Source organism: Zeugodacus cucurbitae, chromosome 6 (assembly GCF_028554725.1).
Source record: "Zeugodacus cucurbitae isolate PBARC_wt_2022May chromosome 6, idZeuCucr1.2, whole genome shotgun sequence".
Taxonomy (NCBI): Eukaryota; Metazoa; Arthropoda; class Insecta; order Diptera; family Tephritidae; genus Zeugodacus; species Zeugodacus cucurbitae.
This window is the reverse complement of record NC_071671.1, coordinates 72,840,345-72,858,423: the sequence shown is the minus strand read 5'-3', so window position 1 is coordinate 72,858,423 and position 18,079 is coordinate 72,840,345. Positions and strand designations below refer to the sequence as shown.

Here is an 18,079-nt window from a genome sequence, read left to right as displayed (position 1 = left end):
CTCACCGTATACCACATGGAAGCTTCATCAGATTCATCGGCAAGTGGGACCTGGACACCATACGATTGCAATGCCAAAGATAAACAGCATATAGCAACATGCGATTGTTTGTGGTTAAGGATTTTCGAGCTGTGATGGAAATCTTGAAGAAAAGAGGCTGCTGACTTTGCTATCGGTACTGATGACCAAATAGTAGGACCTAACCAAGATTGTAGCGTTTTCATATAGTAAAGCAAATACTGTTGAGAAAATTATATTTAATCGTTTATACGGAGTATATGGAGGTACAGTAGTAGTACCTTGTGTGGATGTTCAATATTCAAATCAAACTTTAAAGTGCGAGCGAGTAGCAACTCGGCCTGGACTATGGCATCGCGTATTGACCAATATTCATCTCCCAATTCTAGTGGTGGAACTCCACGATTCAAAGTATTATGTGTAACATTAATAACATCACGAATTTTGACAGGATCGTCCTTAATTTTTCCTGCTAAGTATAATGCGGAAGCAGCAATAAGCTGTGGAGAAAACACAAACTTTTAGAAACATTTTTTATTTTTCAATTTTCAATTTACATATTCATCATAATCGGTGCTCGATACTTCTTTAAAGAAACGATGGAAAATTATAGCTGCACTTGCTGAGGTCAGTGGCTTAATTTGTAGTTTAATAGCGCATTCAAATAGGAAACGTGGCACAACACCAGGCTTATCAACTTTGCTGCAATGATTACAATAAGTAATACATATTGGTAAGTAAATATTTACTCGTCTGAGAAATTTCAAATGCACATCTTTATCTATGTACATCTTTACCGATAATCTGCTTTTATTTCGCATTTATTGGCTTCAGACCGCTTTTGAATTGTCATCACGTCCAATAAGTTCTTCATTATTGTCTTCAATTTATAATTTTAGTCCTACGTAAAAATGGAAATTTAGTTATTTTAAAGTTCAATATTCATAATTTTTTGTATTGTTAATGCATTACTTTCTAATAAGCCTTTGTATTAGTTATATGTTATGCTATATGACAATTGAATTGAAACTGGTTATTTGACCCTAATGAAAGCAAACGGGTAATTTCGTTTTTTGTTCGTGTATGTCACCTACAAACTGTTTAAATTAATAGTTAATGCATTTGTCATAAATTACAGAGAGTTGTTCAGGAAACTTATATATTTTTTTTAAATTTCAATTATATCTAAAATTGAAATTTATAGTAAAAATATATATTTTCATATATAAATTGGTAAACTACATACTAAACAGCTGTCATAGTTATACACGTTGTTAAGTTCCCCAACCACCCCACATTATTTCAACATAAACAACATCTTCACGAAGTACCATGTTTTAAGCATAACAATATTGTAAAACCTATGTGATTAACAATTTGTAATTGTATTTGGTTTTCGACTTACCTACAAGAAATCAGAGATAAACTACAAACAAAAACACTTTAATCACACACAAATATGTTATTATCTATCAAACTAAACAAAAGTAAACCAGAGATAAAAGTAAACTTTTTAAAGTACTGTAAATCTGAGAGTAGAGACCGGAAAAAACTATCGATCAGTGATGCCACAAAAAATAAAATTGATAAAAACGAATTTACCACACAGAAAGCAAATTATTTTTTTAATGAAATAAAACTTTGTTATGTTTAAAATTTTAATTATTGATTTAACTATCGAGCTTTTATATCGTTAAAATAAATGTGTATTCTTTCATTACGTAGTCGAGTCTGACGGGTAGTTATTGCTTCTTTATGCCAGCGCTGTTTTGATTGCTCTCTTATCTAAAATTTTGTTTCTAATATCATTTGTATTATTTTTGAAAAAGTTACAAATCGACTGTCTTCTTAGTACAAATAACTAGTAACAAATAACTCCAAGTTAAAATTACTGCATTTACTTAATGCTTGCTACGAGATATGGCAACCACATATATTTGGTACCAATGCCTACCATTATTGATTTTTATATAGATGTGTTAACGGCAATTTTGTAAATCGGAAATATTTTTGTCGGCATTGTTCCTGTAATGGAAAGCGGGCCTTTAGTAAAATTATTCCATATAACGTAACGTAAGCATTTCCTAAGGCTGGAATTATAAAATTAATATCATAATATACAATAACCATAATTAAAGATGCCGAGTGTTAAAAAATGTTGCAAGTACACACCCTTTAGGACGAAATGTTTTTTTTATTTATTCTACATTTAACACATAGTGGGAAAGTGTAAACCATACTTGCTTAAAGCAGTTTATGAGATACATATGAGAAGCTTCAATAGTGTTTTACAAATGTGCACTATAGAACCACTTCACTTTTCAAAAATAAATAAATATATATTGTATATACATACATATATAATTTATCCGGAAGGACCATATTATAAATTCTAAAATATTAAAAAAACATATGCAAAAAAACAATATAGAGATTTTGTTGTACATAGACTCTATGTATGTATATACAAAATGTTGTTAAAAAATTGTGTCAAAATTATAAATAAAACCGTTAGATTAAAAATAATGGCATACTTAAATGTACATATGTACATATTTATGGAACTTTTGCTGCACCGTATGTGAACGTGGTAATCTTCTCCGAATATAATAAATGCCGAGTTGTTACTACTGTTGCTTTTGCATTTTCAAGATTGGTCAAGTGCAGTGCAAAAATGTAAACAACAGCTTTAATGTCTCTACATATGTACATATATGAAAACATCTTGAGAATATCCGAGTATTTGTGGGCAAGTTTTGCTTGCAAATTATTCATGTATTCAGGAAGGCAAGTATATGTGTGTGTTTACATACATATGTACATATATTGAGCGCCAAAGTGAACGGTAGAAAATCGCAAGAGAGAATGTGTTAAGTGGAAAACTGGCATGATATGATTATGAAAAGGCTTTTGTGTATAGGTATGTATATGTGTATTGTCTTAAGTTGCAACAACAAACTGTAGTGCACGGAAAAACAGCAGCAGACAATCCACGACAATTTTCCTAAAAATATTGCTCACGAACTCAAATGCAATAGACGTCATTGACTAAGAAAACGATGGATTGTGACTGGTGTAAAAGATGGTGTATACGTATGCGAAAGTACATATGTATGTACATACATATGTATATACACAATTTGCACAGTTGATGGTGGTTGTGGTGCTAAAAGTTTTCACATTGAAGACACAATTTCGCCGTCGAAATAGTCTCCGAGATTTACTTGACTAGATCGAACGTGAGCATCGATTTTAACGAAGGTTCGAAAAACATTTAAAAACTGTTAATGTATCTAAATGTATAAATAATGGAATACGTTTAAATTAAGTGATAAAGTGATAGTAAACTAAATAATATTAATATCAAATACAATATCAATTAAAGCAACGGTATAAGCACATTATAATTATACGGAAACTAAAATGCGAATTGTTAAGATTTTTTTTTTGAAAGAAATTTTAGGATATATGTTATCATACATATGTGTACATACTAATACATACGTATATATGTATGTATGTATGTGTATATTTTGGCTCGTTAGCTTTGTGGAACAAATTCTGAAAATTTTTAATTTCTGAAATGCTCAAGATGTGAGCTAAAAATAACTAATTACGGGGAGAATATGTTTTTAGTCACAAAACGCAGTGCGGATCGCAAAATTTTATGTAATAATAAATTGAAATGAGTATATATGTATGTGGTATATATGACATGAATACATAAATTAAACATTTAATTATATTGCATCGAAATTAATATAAAAGTACAAATGAAGTGAATCAAGTATACATTTGGATGTCCAGACATGTACCAACGGATATAAAAAGTATTAATGTGTAATAAGAAAACAGTGTGAATACTTCAATATATGCACATACATATGTATGTAAAGGGTGATTTTTTAAGAGCTTGATAACTTTTTAAAAAAAAAAACGCATAAAATTTGCAAAATCTCATCGGTTCTTTATTTGAAACGTTAGATTGGTTCATGACATTTACTTTTTGAAGATAATTTCATTTAAATGTTGACCGCGGCTGCGTCTTAGGTGGTCCATTCGGAAAGTCCAATTTTGGGCAACTTTTTCGAGCATTTCGGCCGGAATAGCCCGAATTTCTTCGGAAATGTTGTCTTCCAAAGCTGGAATAGTTGCTGGCTTATTTCTGTAGACTTTAGACTTGACGTAGCCCCACAAAAAATAGTCTAAAGGCGTTAAATCGCATGATCTTGGTGGCCAACTTACGGGTCCATTTCTTGAGATGAATTGTTCTCCGAAGTTTTCCCTCAAAATGGCCATAGAATCGCGAGCTGTGTGGCATGTAGCGCCATCTTGTTGAAACCACATGTCAACCAAGTTCAGTTCTTCCATTTTTGGCAACAAAAAGTTTGTTAGCATCGAACGATAGCGATCGCCATTCACCGTAACGTTGCGTCCAACAGCATCTTTGAAAAAATACGGTCCAATGATTCCACCAGCGTACAAACCACACCAAACAGTGCATTTTTCGGGATGCATGGGCAGTTCTTGAACGGCTTCTGGTTGCTCTTCACCCCAAATGCGGCAATTTTGCTTATTTACGTAGCCATTCAACCAGAAATGAGCCTCATCGCTGAACAAAATTTGTCGATAAACACATTTCGAACCGAACACTGATTTTGGTAATAAAATTCAATGATTTGCAAGCGTTGCTCGTTAGTAAGTCTATTCATGATGAAATGTCAAAGCATACTGAGCATCTTTCTCTTTGACACCATGTCTGAAATCCCACGTGATCTGTCAAATACTAATGCATGAAAATCCTAACCTCAAAAAAATCACCCGTTACATTATTGTATATATCAAATTTATTGCATTGAAAATGATTAGAGAAGACAGCACGGACTATCTACCACACTTATTACAGATAATAGGTGTAGTTTTATATTTTGATGCATTCTAACTTTAGCTTAAAAGGATATGCATTTTATTATGAACCAATAACATGGCACATTGGGCCATATTTGGGAGTTGCATGTGTACATATTATGCTCACAAGTTATGTATCGACGGTCCCAACATGAGAAGCCTTTTTCTGACATGAAGAAGGCCCTCAAAAACCGATCATCCTTTCTTCCGCTTAAACTATTGAATACCGGAAACACACAACTCATATGAGTGGAGTTTCTCTGAGGAACATCTAGCGATATGTATACAAAATAAATACTTTCATTGGATGACGTCGAAGATGCATATGCCCTGCACCGCAAATTGACTCAAACCAGTTCAATCATTCGATTCATTTCAAATATAATATTAGTTTGTATTATTATTATGTATTTCAATTTAGTATTGTTCATTTTATTATTACTTTTTGCTTGGCAAAGGATGTTCCAGGTAGCAATATCCAAAAATTCTTTTTTTTTTTGTGACAAGTTTCAAACTCAATCTACTCCTTATCTATTACAACGATGCAAATATATGTATGTATATTATTCTGGCATTAGGGAACAAATTGTGGTCTATATGGACAATTGGGAAAGCATCAAATACAAAATAATTAAATAATCGTGTATTTTTCAGATAGAAATGCCAAGTGAAATTAAAAAATTTTGCCAGAAATAATGGAACATTCTGTTATCAAGCGGGCGCCATAAAATTATCACTTTGAAAGGATATAACACTCGAAAATTCCGAAATCCTAATTAATTTAACTACATATAACTAATCAACGAATAGTAATAAATTAGTTATAAATAAATGAGAAAACATAATAAAAACTTAAACAAAAATAAATAAATTAGTAAGATAATTCAAAAACAAAAAATAGTATTATCTATATATATACATATGTATGTATAGCTTATTGACAAATTCATAAAAAAATAAAATACATACACATACACGGATATATATTCAATATACTTTTTGGAAGCCGTCAAAATCGAATAACCAAAAAAGAAAAATGCAACAAACGCGTTCACAACGAATGCAGTCTAGTCATCCTTTCCAAATGCAGGATGGGCTCAGTCCTAAAAAAACCGCCATTATAATTGTGACAGTGGTTGGCTGCATTGCGATAATTTGGCCGAAGGTATTCCACCCTATGATGTTCGGTAACAATGTGCCGGCAAAAAGTGGAAATTTGAAGGATCAACGCGGACCGGGAGGTATGTAGATAATGAGGGGACCTAAACTTACAGTTATGCGTATGCCCATGTTTGTCAATTTTCGTTTCATTATTTCAATTTATAATTTATAATTTATTTATATGTGTATTATTTTAAATTTTTTTCTTTTGTATGGGAAAACGTAAATCCGTTGTAAAATTGTGCGTGCTATGTTGTTTATCAATATTCAGGTTGTTGTGATGTTGTTATTGACAGAGATAAATTTCTGAATGAAACTCCAGCAGAAATCGGTCCACAATTGTACCGCAAGCAACTGAATTTATATACCGGAGAGATGAGTATGGTTTCTTCATATTTTAACAAAATATTTTCATTTAACATAACTAAAAAATGAAATAATTATATGCGTGGAATTCTAATTCCAACAAGAAAATGGTTGACGCTTACTAAATTAGTTGTTGCATTATTAATCAGTTTTAAATTTATGAATTACTAATATAATTTAAGAAGATCATAGTATCCTTGATGTCCTTGTTTCGGAATATTATCGTTTAGATGTGTGCTTTGGGTGAATATAGTAAATCTCGTATTAATGTTAGGCCTGTTAAGACAGGTAGCTTGTATATATTTATGCTTACATATACACCTCGCTCCAGCCAAATATCAATGATACTTCCTCAAAATTGTTGTTTTTCACTAAACTTGATCTCCTTTTTACACGGTTAAAAGATCTAATTTTACATGTAAATCTATCTATTCGTACAGTGAGAATGACACTGTAGATTTTTTTGTATTATATGTATGTTTATGTATAATGATCTAAAGCCTTGATAACAGTAAATTATAAATTCATTCCACAGGAAGAATGGTGCATTTCGTCTCTCTTACCAAGAAATATATTTATACCCTGAATAGGGTATATTAAGTTTGTCACGAAGTTTGTAACACCCAGAAGGAAGCGTCGGAGGCCCTATAAAGTATATATATAAATGATCAGTATGTTGAACTGAGTCGATTTAGCCATGTCTGTCTGTCCGTCCGTCTGTCTGTATATATACGAACTAGTCCTTCAGTTTTTAAGATATCGTTTTGAAATTTTGCAGACGTTATTTCTTCTTCAAGCAGCTGCTCATTTGTCGGAACTGCCGATATCGGACCACTATATCATATAGCTGCCATACAAACTGAACGATCGGAATCAAGGGCTTGTAATTTAGTGTGAGTTATTGTTCATAGAAATAATTTAATCTCCGAAAAAATTGTTCAGATCGGTTCACTATAGCATATAGCTGCCATACAAACCGAACTGTCGGAATCAATGGCTTGTATGGAAAATTTTCGCATTTGACGTGGTATCTTCACGAAATTTGACATGGATTACTGCTTAAGGTAATAATGGAAGAAATTGTTCAGATCGGTTAACTATATAACTTTAATGTTTCTAGCAAACAACCCGGCTAAAAAGAATTAGTAAAATGTTTTCTTTTCTTTTTACTTACTTTTTCTTACGTCTTTAGATTTGCTTAAACACATAGTTACTAAAAGAAATGCACTTGTGAAGGGTATATTAGCTTCGGTACAGCCGAATTTAACGTTTTTTCTACACTTTAAACAACTTTACCGGAGTATGTTACTATGAATGTATATTACTATTACGTAATCTGTATATTTAGATGATTTATACAATATATACATTCTGATTAAATTTTGAAATATAAACTATCCCATCTGTTAAGTTGGACCAAACAGCAGACGTGTACAAAATTTCATTAAAATCGGTTCAGTAGTTTAGACGGCAATCCTGGATAAACAACTTCACATTTTTATATACATATATATATAGATTTAGAGGTCTTTACTTAAACCAAAACATTTTGTTCGGATACTAAAATAGTACTGATTTTAACTAAAACATCGCCTTCAAACTAACATCGATTAATATTGAATGACCATTTAAGGCATTTCCTTTTTTTGCTAAATTTAATTAACATATTAGTAATTTACCGTACATTGTTGATAAGTACATATGTACATATGTGTATAGCATAACTCTGACAATATTAAACATTTAATTAGCCTTAATATGTTTTAATTAAGATTTTCATCACAACACTAATTCATGGTTTAGAAAATATGTACATAAATATATTGGTAATCATCAATTAATAAGTAATTATCATCTAGGTTTAAGGCAAGAACGTCCAGCACATTTACATCCCGAATCCATCTATCAGGCGATGCGAGAACGGGGACGAGCTATACCTGCAACTACACCAACAGTGCCAATTTTGGAGCGCAAAGGATCAGCCAGCAACCCACCGCCACGTATCATTGATGGCCGCGTGAGTATAATATGCATACGTCTTGAAAGATATGTCGTGACGCTTTCTACCCACAACGTACTGCTCCTAAATCCTGATCCTGACCCTCTTTATTACTGAAAAATCCTATACGTACATGCATACACACGTATGTATATGTATACTCAAAATTTGAATAAGTATTTTCTCATAAAATTTAAACTTTTCTCGACTTAGTGAATTTTCGAGTACAACACCCTGGAATTAGTCAGAGACGGCATTTATTTCCCTTGTGCTTTGAATAAACATATAACTCTATCGCCCACTCAGACATTAAAGTTCCAATAAGAATTTTCATGAATAATAGCATATGAATATTATTATATGTATATGTATATGTAGGTATATATATCAAGCATACCAACAATGTTCGCGTATGTGTAGCGATATGGACTCTGAGTGAAAATTGAAAAATTCACGGTCAAAATACTACTGTACGCTTCTGTTCGCATTTTACGTATGTATCTATGTATGTACATATATGTGCTCTAACTTTCGCCTTTCTCTTTCAAGATCATTTCATTTTTATACTCTCACAACAAAGATGCTAAGAGAATATTATAGTTTTGTTCACATAACGGTTGTTTGTAACACCCAAAACTAAACGAGTTAGATATAGGGTTATATATACCAAAGTGATCAGTGTGAAGAGTGGAGTTCAAATCCGGATGTCTGTCTGTCCGTCCGTCTGTGAAAGCTGTAACTTGAGTTAAAACTAAGATATCTTGACGAAACTTGGCACACTTCTTTCTTGGCACCATAGGAAGGTTGCTTTCGGAGATGGGCAAAATCGGACAACTGCCAAGCCCACAAAATGGCGAAAACCGCAAACACATAAAGTGCCATAACTAAGCCATAAATAAAGCTATGGAAATAAAATCAACACAAAGGATCGCACTATGAAGGGGCATATTTGGAGAAGTGGGAGTGGTCCTGCCCCGACTAAGTTTTTTGTACATATCTCGTAAACTACTTAAACTATATCAACCAAACTTTCTAGAACCGTTTCTTTTCGATACTACCTTATACAGTCCAAAAATGGAGGAACTCGGATTATAACCACGCCCACCTCCCATGCAAATGTTGTGTTGAAAACTACTAAAATGCTTTAATTCAGGAAGTGAGAACACCAGAAATCTTAAATTTCATTATCAAGAAGGTTTAGAAGGGCTCCACCCAAATTGGTATACAAAATTTTAAGTGGGTGTGGCTCCGCCCACTTATGGGTCAAAAACCATATCTCCGAAACTCCGAATATCAATGATATTTGGTTTGTAATATTTTCCTTGCATCGCAATGATATTTTGTGAAAATAGGCCAAATCGGTTCACAACCACGCCTACTTTCTAAATACCAGAACTTTGAAGCTAATCTTAATCGTTTACTTTACAATAAGTAAAGTAAGCACTAGAGAAGATATAGGAACAGAACTTCGCATAAATACTGCATAGTGTGGCAGCCCCTTTCAAAAAATCGCCGAAATCGGACCCCTATATATCGTACATGAGGACCTCGATGCTTCTAACCTAATATTAGGGTTTCCAACTTTCATTGGACTTTATACCATATATATAACGAATATGTGGGTCAATATTAATAATATTATATAAATAAATTGCGAGACTATAAAATGTACGGTCACAACCGAACTTAGCCTTTCCTTACCTGTTCGTTTTGTTTTCATTCTTACATATATTTTACATTTTTACATACGTTGCAAGCACGCAGCCAAATTTACTAAAACATTTATTCACACATGAATTCATATGGTACATACATACATATATACAATGCATTTACACAAAAACTTGTATGTATGTATTATACATACATAGATGTATATGTATGCATGTAATGTAGTAATATTTAATACTCTCTCAGTCCATACTGAATGTAGTTTTGCTTTCGATTGGTTAATGCAATTACAAATATATGTAGTAAATAATTTTACAATCGAATTAACAAAAAAATTTCAAAATTGTAAATAAAATGTTATACCTATAATTTAATTAATTTAGCCTGGTCCTATTCCCGGAATGCGTCCACCCATGGGCGCCGGATCTATGCATCAACCGCAGGCTCGTGCTGGGAATAGTATGGGCTTCATAATGCCACTTTATACAATTGGGATAATAGTCTTCTTCGGTTACACCATTATGAAGGTAAAAAAAGTGTATATAAAAAAGTATAAAGTAAAAGTTAGGGATCATTTGTTGTTTTATACACAGGATTTACCTTCAAATATTCTCAAATTATGTCGTTATTTTATTTTGCTTTCGCAGATAGTATTCAAGCGGCCTACACCCAATGCGCCCTATGGACCCATGCCAACAAATCCCGACTTTAGAAAAGAAGTGTTTGGTCAAGAAAATGGCAAACATGTCGACGAAGTCAACAATTCTAAACTAGGTGAGTTATTTTCATGTTAATAAGTAACTCATATAGTGAGATATATTTTTTCTAAAACACTGCGATATATTCATTAAATTGTGTGTGTGAACCTTCAAGGGAAGATTCCTCAGAAAACGATTTGGAAAATTTTTCTAATAAACTCGTAATAGTTTGGCTCATCTTACGGAATTCTGTAGTACATATACTTGTATCAGAAATAATGAAATTTGTGAGAACAACAGATTTAGCCTACGGTCTATCCACTTTGCTATTAAAAAAATTAAGAAAAGAAAAAGAACCATTTCCACAAATCGATATTATAAACATATATTAAAATTTTACTATTGGTTTCACAACAAAAAAGGAGTCTTATGTGTGTCATTTCTTTCAATTACGCGATCTATACCAGCGTGGGACCAGAAATATATATATAATCTGAATATAACTGTTGTTATAGTCGTCGAAATTCTGTAATTTTTCATTTTTTAGATTCACAATTCCATTCGCTAATAGTTCCAAGCACACATTTAATTATAAAATAAAAAAAAATTATATTAGAAACGTAGTTAAGGCTTTTCAATCAATACCATAAAGTCAGGAAATATCAAAGAGCTGATGTGACTGTAATTGTAATCAAGTGAACTTTTTAGTTTGTTAGATAATGGGTATAACAAAAAACATGTGATGGTTGAGGCTTTAATAATTCAATCAATAGGAAATTACATAAATACGCGCCTACATACACATGTGTGTTGGCGTGTTTTTCTTAGTGACGGAATGATTCATATTTACATTATTGAAGGCATATGTACATAGTATATAAATAATCTTTTAAAATGTATGCCAAACAAATTCAACTTATTTATCTTCGTGTTAAATTATAAATCAGGGTGGCGAGAACATCAAGCAAGTAAGCAAATTTTGCGAACTCATTGCGAGTATAAGTTACATACATATGTATATTAAGAATCATTACAATCGCATACTTATGATTTTATTTGAATTAAAAGCAATTTTTATCTCAATCATTTTAAAATATGTCCTACTTTTCTGTGAGCTTAAAAAATATACTTTTACTCATTAAATATTTATTGGCATTTCTTAACACAAAAAACTGTATAGGATAGATTTTTATTCATTATTATTATTTATTCACACAAAAGCCTATTACGCCCTTACGCCAGCATCCAACATTTATTATTGTGAAGTATTATGATGTTGTAATAACACAGAAACCCACACAAATTATATTATAAACATACATACATACATGTACGTACTATACTTAAGCTACCCTATTACCTTCATCCAGTTACATAAACACCTTATCCACGTTGTTGCTTGCAAAAACATGCATTTGTAGAGTATTTGTAGCTCTGAACGCTTACATCGATTTTGTCGTCTAATCATTTTGAATTCACTTATGATTTTAATAAGTTATTATAGTATGAGAAACCCGAATTTAAAAGTGTAGTAATGTAGTGTTGTCAATGAATACACTGAAACCAAATACCGAAACCAATAACATTCTAGGGTCGAAACCACATGAACACATCAGCGGTAGTGGTGGCGGTGGTGTTGCAAGTGGCAGCGAGCTTTACAATGCAAGTTTGGCAACTGCCACGGCGGCTTCCATCCTGTCGACGCAGCTGAAGCAACATAGCCATGGCGTACCCAACAGTTTTGGTGGTGTTGGCAGTGGCGCTGGCATTGGTGGAAGCTTTATGAGCGGACCCAGCAAGGAAACCGAACAATTGATGGAAATTGAGAAATTGCGCAAAAAGCTTGAGGATACCGAGAAGGCGATGGCAAAATTGATCGCAGAAATGAACTCAGATCAATACGAAGCTAAGGTTAGATAGTCGTTCCCCAAAACACATACATACTTACTGATTTTTGTTTTTCAAGCAAACGATATTTCTACAAAATTTGCATAAATTCATTAATACCAGCATACAAATGTACAAGTACTTGTGGTCTTCAGTTAATTAATTTCCTAGAGAGTAAAATGATGGATGGAATTAATATATGTTGAAGTTGTGCTTTATAAAAATTAAATATTCTAGAATAAAGTACAAGATTTGCAATCTGCAATATCTATGCACACACATATACAAACATGCATAGTAATATAAAAAGATATCTATTGAAAGCAGCATATAACGACTACTTTTATCTCTGAATAATAAAAAAATCGTTTCAAACAATATCCAAGGGTGGGCTAAAAACGTAAATAGCTGTGGCACATTGTTTCAGTAGATGTTAGACCCATAAAAGAAGAATCCTTCGATATCAAAATGAGGAAGTGTGACTGTTTAATTTAAGTATATTATCCATATCTGTCACCCAATAAAAAGACAACTTCAACAAATATTTTGTTAATATTTGAAAATTTATTTAGTCGTATATACATATGTATATTTTAAGTTGATTTATAAGAAATTATATTTTTATAAATATCGTCTAAACAAAGCAAAGTTATGTTAGTTTAGTTAATAATTTGTAAATTTTATTACGTTTTATTCATATGTTCATTTCAAGATGATCGCAATACAATTTATAAAGAGTAAAATGCATTAGAATCTTCACAACGAATCAAGTTAAGAACGAAAATCATCTAAATGTCAGCTCTAACGCCAACACATCACCAACCTAAGTACTAGCAAATAGATATATGTGAATTTTTTCTTTCATTCATAACTTCTTGATTTCAATTTCAAACTGACTTATTTATGTATATACATATATACGATGCACCTTGTTGGTCCCGAAGTTGTGCAGCAACTCCTTAATCAGTCAACGACCAATTAACAAATTGAATGGCACCCTTTGAAAATAATCCACATGTTGGATGAAAATATGATGAAATCGTGTAACAGAGTTTACGCTTCTACTATGTATGTGTCAATAAGCCATTCTAACTCGAATGTTTTATCTTGCCCTCTATCTGATATACGAGTACCATTAATTCGCGCGACCTGGCCTATCTATCGTATCTTACCGAATTTCTCCTAAACCCACGGCATGCTAATAAACTTCAATATGTTGTGTAACTGCATGATTCCAGCAACACTACTAACTTCTAAATATTTTGAAAATATATCATAACTTAACTCATTCATAAATAACTTATAAAATCTAATTTGGTAGAGCATTGAATTCGATTAAAAAGGAACCAATCCAGAAGAGGACATATTTTAAATGATTTTTTTTTATTTTTCTAATGAGGTATGTTTTTGAAAATTTTCCATATATATTCTACTTTAAAACACTTCTATCTCTATATCTCGACTATTTCTGACGAAATACATCATCGCTTCTCACCACAAATCATTCAAATTGCAATTTCTATTACTCATATTACTTCATTATACACTTTCAATATATGTATATACATAAGTATAAGTACATTTATTAGAATGTTCTCTTCAGCAAAAATTAAATACCAAAACTTTCTTTTTCATTATTCTTTCCATATGGTGCACGTGCTCGAACCCTGTTTAAATTATGAAACAATAAAAATTCAATAAATTGAAAAACATAAACATGAACAAAACGAGTAGTTGTAACAGCAATTCAAGGTTTAATTGATGCTGCCGATGAGCAAATAAAATTACGAGAAAATAATGCGACTTCAGATACACCTAAGGTTAGCCCCGCCCTCATATTTACAAATTTATTTCACTACCATTTTCGCTGATTTCGTACTCAAAGTACCTGCTACGAATATTAAATTTATTTATTCTAACCACATCCTTTGAAGCTTCAAAATGCATTTCTTAAATACTATTTAAGTTCTTTCTCATTTCTCGTTTCTATACTAACTGTTTCATTTGAATGCGTGATAGTGTTAGTAATTTATTACTTACCCTATTTTTGTTTTTAATATAATTTATATTACTAGACATGTTGGCATGTAATTCACTAAGCATTAAACCATACATATGTGGTGCATATAAATTTTCAAAATTGAAAAAGCTAAGTAACCGCTGCTTTTCAACTGGTTTCGTTGCAAATTTTCGAGTCTGTTGAAATACATAATTACAAAAACACATATATAAAGTCGAACATATAACTGTGATATACATAAATATTTACCTTTTTAATGAACGCAGAAATCAAGCGAAAATCCGATATCGAATTTAGAAGATATTTCCAATGGGCATACGAAATCTGAGCAGGAACATGAGGATTACAAAGTAACGAACGAGCAAAACCTTGTGATTAATGAAACCCCCTCTAGCGTGGATAGAGAACATAAGCATGACAACCAGAGTCCAATTAGTAAAACCGTAGATAACCGTGCAGAACAAAAGAACATCCAACAACGATTGAAACGGGAAGGCAGTGCTGATCGATCAGTGGCGGTAAGTATTTCATTATAAACATTTAAAACACATCATCACATTTTTAAACTATTATAAACACTTAAGTATTATAAGTTAAATTGCGTAAATACTTTCCTGAACATAAATAAATTAAATTTAGTAAAAATAAATGAAATCATTCCATTTGATTACCAGTAGGGTCTCAAAAGCTGAAAATAGAAACAATACACAAAGTACTCTAACGATCGTTAGATTCAGTTAGTACGTTAGGTTAGGTTTTCATGTTATTTTATTATTTTCCGATGCAATTACCAACAAATAAGTTCGATTTTAATTTTGTGGTTTGAGTTTTACCAGAAGCAATTGTAATTATAATTGATTTACAATTCTAGCGACTATGCCCATCTGTCTTGGATTTTACCCAAGCAGTATAGATTTCAATTAAATGAAAATGAATTTACATATTTTTTATATTTTGTATTTTTTTTTATAATTTGTAATTTATTTTAATTTATCAATATTATTTAGGTTCTTGGAATGGAGGTGACAGCAAGTTGTGAGGGTGGCCAAAAGTGGACAGGACGCCCTCCAACGCCTGTTTTCTTTTTGCATCATGAACATGTAAGTGCACCAGGCTATCCTACATACAACAAAAATGTGCTTGTACAAATGTATACCAAGCCCCCAAGTTACCATCAAAACGCCCATATCTTGGTTTAATTAAGCGATATTTATTTAATTACAAGTATCTATCTTAATCTAACACCGAATCAATTGGAATGTAATGTTTATGTCCACTTAGGCGATTAAATTTTTAACCATATTTTTAAATAAGAAAAAATAAGGCAAAAAACTACAATTCAATATTGAATTATAATTGTAGATGATGTTTGAATTGAAATTTTATAAAAAGCTAGAAAATGAAATATAATTTAAAAAAATCATAGATAAATTTAGTAAATATTTGAAAGCACATACAAATAACGCATTTTTAAGTATTTGGCTTTAAAGATTGGCATAACTTATTCCATTGAATTAAAATTGTTTTTAATTTATATTAATATTACTACTTTCTGTTCAAATTTACTAGTCCAATGATAAAGACGATACTCAGGGGCCTGAACCACAATCCATCTACTTGGAAGGTGCTTTGGCGCACGAGTCACAAATATTAGTTACTGATTCGGAAATTAAAACTGAGGAAGTTTATGACAGAGAGCTCAATGGTTCACCAGAAGAGCCAGCGGTACATAGACGTAAAATAATAGTGTGAAGCACTCAATTTATTTGTATTTCAATATACTCCGCAGGTGGTGTTGAGCAGTAAGATGACATTATCACTAATCAATTTGGATACAAATCAGGAAAACAATGGTGAGAAAAATCAGCCGGAAATCGAAAGTCCCCTAGCAGATGATATCGAAATAATTGGTGATGATGAAAAATAGAAATTATTACTTGACTAAATAAAATTAATAAACCATTAAGTTGGATTTATTTCAAAACTGCTTCAAATGTCATGAAAGAATACCATTTCAATTATATACATACATGCAAACCTAATCAGAAATTATTAAGAGAATTCTGTACATGTATAATTTGGCAAACTTCAATAAGATTTGTATAATCTGTATGAATGAATTGTATGTGTATTCTATATTTGTAAGTCGTATTGATAATTGCTGTTTTTAAGAACATTCATTTTATCCAAGGCCGAGAAGTTTACATTATGCATGAATATGCTTGACTCTGCTTATGTATATTTGCTAAGTGTTTATTTGTCATAATATGAAAATCGTGTACTTCCGTTGTATGGAAATTTTTTAAAAATAATTTCAATAATAATATAAACTTCTATGTTATTTTACTTATTCGTTTCGGATTTTACTTCCTATCGCCATCATTTTTATCAATTTTTGCTCGTAATTATTCAGAATAATCAAAAAAATGTACTTTTGTACATATATGCTCAAAACATTTAGTATGCCAAATATCAACATTAATTAAATTGTGACATTAATGCCAAAAGTGTGCTCACACATACTAAACATTGAACTCATATCCTAAATATGTTAAAGACAAGAAGAAACAATAAAAATTATTATCTAGTCTTTACAATCAAATATAATAATACTCTTAATTGAATAAAAGTTTTGTTCATTCTAATAATTATTACTTAATAAAGTTATATATGTTTGTGTATCTTGAAGGGTATGCATGTATTATTTTCACAAACAGCATAAGTTTAATTTGCCAGTGGTTTGTCAATTTGGCAATGATCTGTAAATCAGTCCATACATAAATTTGTTTGTAAAAGACTCCAAATATAAATAGATTATAATTAGTACATAATAATAACGGTGTTTTATTTCGCACTGGAAAGCAATGGTTATAGTAAATAAGTACCATCAGTTAATAGAATTTTCTAAACTGAACGCGGGATCCAGCACTCCCAGCCCAATCCAGGTACAAAAAACTATATAATAAATAGATTGGTAGAAAAAGAAAAAAATTAACAAAAAATTAACAAAAAATTAATTGTGAAAGAATGCATGAACTGACCGATTCAAACAGGGTTAAATCGTCAAAATAAGATTGACTGGATAAATCCGGATCAATTCAGGTAGTGTAGAATCGGATTTTGTGAGAATTGCAAGTATACTCGTACTCGTACTTGACGCCTAAACTTCTAATTATTATTAGAAATTCTCAAATGTAAGTATTTTTTTTATCTCCATTGATATTAATTATTAAAGAAATTGTTTTATTAATTTTAGGAATTTATATATTTATTTAATTTAAACTAATGAAATAAAAAGATAAAAAAAATTAAAATTATATTCACTTGATATCTCCCAAATTAGAATACATC

General features: G+C 31.4%; 2 protein-coding genes across 21 annotated transcripts in view; one reads left to right on the top strand and one right to left on the bottom strand.

Annotated features, from left to right (window-relative positions):
• LOC105221396 (cyclin-Q) overlaps positions 1-18,079 on the bottom strand; it is a 61,774-nt gene that overhangs the window by 415 nt on the left and 43,280 nt on the right. Inside the window, exons 1-5 of one of the 2 annotated variants that reach the window (XM_011198358.3) lie at positions 1,424-1,575; positions 816-919; positions 576-720; positions 300-518; positions 6-239 (exon numbers count right to left, since the gene is read on the bottom strand). In XM_011198358.3, coding sequence (XP_011196660.2) covers positions 6-239; positions 300-518; positions 576-720; positions 816-892 — 675 coding nt within the window. In that variant the 5' untranslated portion in view covers positions 893-919; positions 1,424-1,575. Of the gene's footprint in view, positions 1-5; positions 240-299; positions 519-575; positions 721-815; positions 920-1,423; positions 1,576-18,079 lie in introns of those variants that run through there. The other variant, XM_054233171.1, reaches the window with a different exon arrangement.
• On the top strand, positions 3,129-17,266 carry Ric-3_1 (Resistance to inhibitors of cholinesterase protein 3). Of its 19 annotated transcripts, none has more exons than XM_029037640.2 (12): positions 3,129-3,279; positions 5,581-6,167; positions 6,359-6,466; positions 8,313-8,470; positions 10,507-10,650; positions 10,771-10,897; positions 11,769-11,789; positions 12,413-12,732; positions 14,995-15,246; positions 15,736-15,828; positions 16,298-16,453; positions 16,518-17,266. In XM_029037640.2, the coding sequence occupies exons 2-12, from the start codon at positions 5,963-5,965 to the stop codon at positions 16,653-16,655; spliced, it is 1,722 nt and encodes a 573-aa protein (XP_028893473.2). In that variant the 5' UTR covers positions 3,129-3,279; positions 5,581-5,962; the 3' UTR covers positions 16,656-17,266. The 19 variants fall into 19 exon arrangements, 15 of the variants coding, with proteins under 15 accessions (XP_028893473.2, XP_028893480.2, XP_028893477.2 ...); XM_029037647.2 differs by having other exon boundaries at positions 3,159-3,279; positions 5,860-6,167; XM_029037644.2 differs by having other exon boundaries at positions 3,210-3,279; positions 5,585-6,167.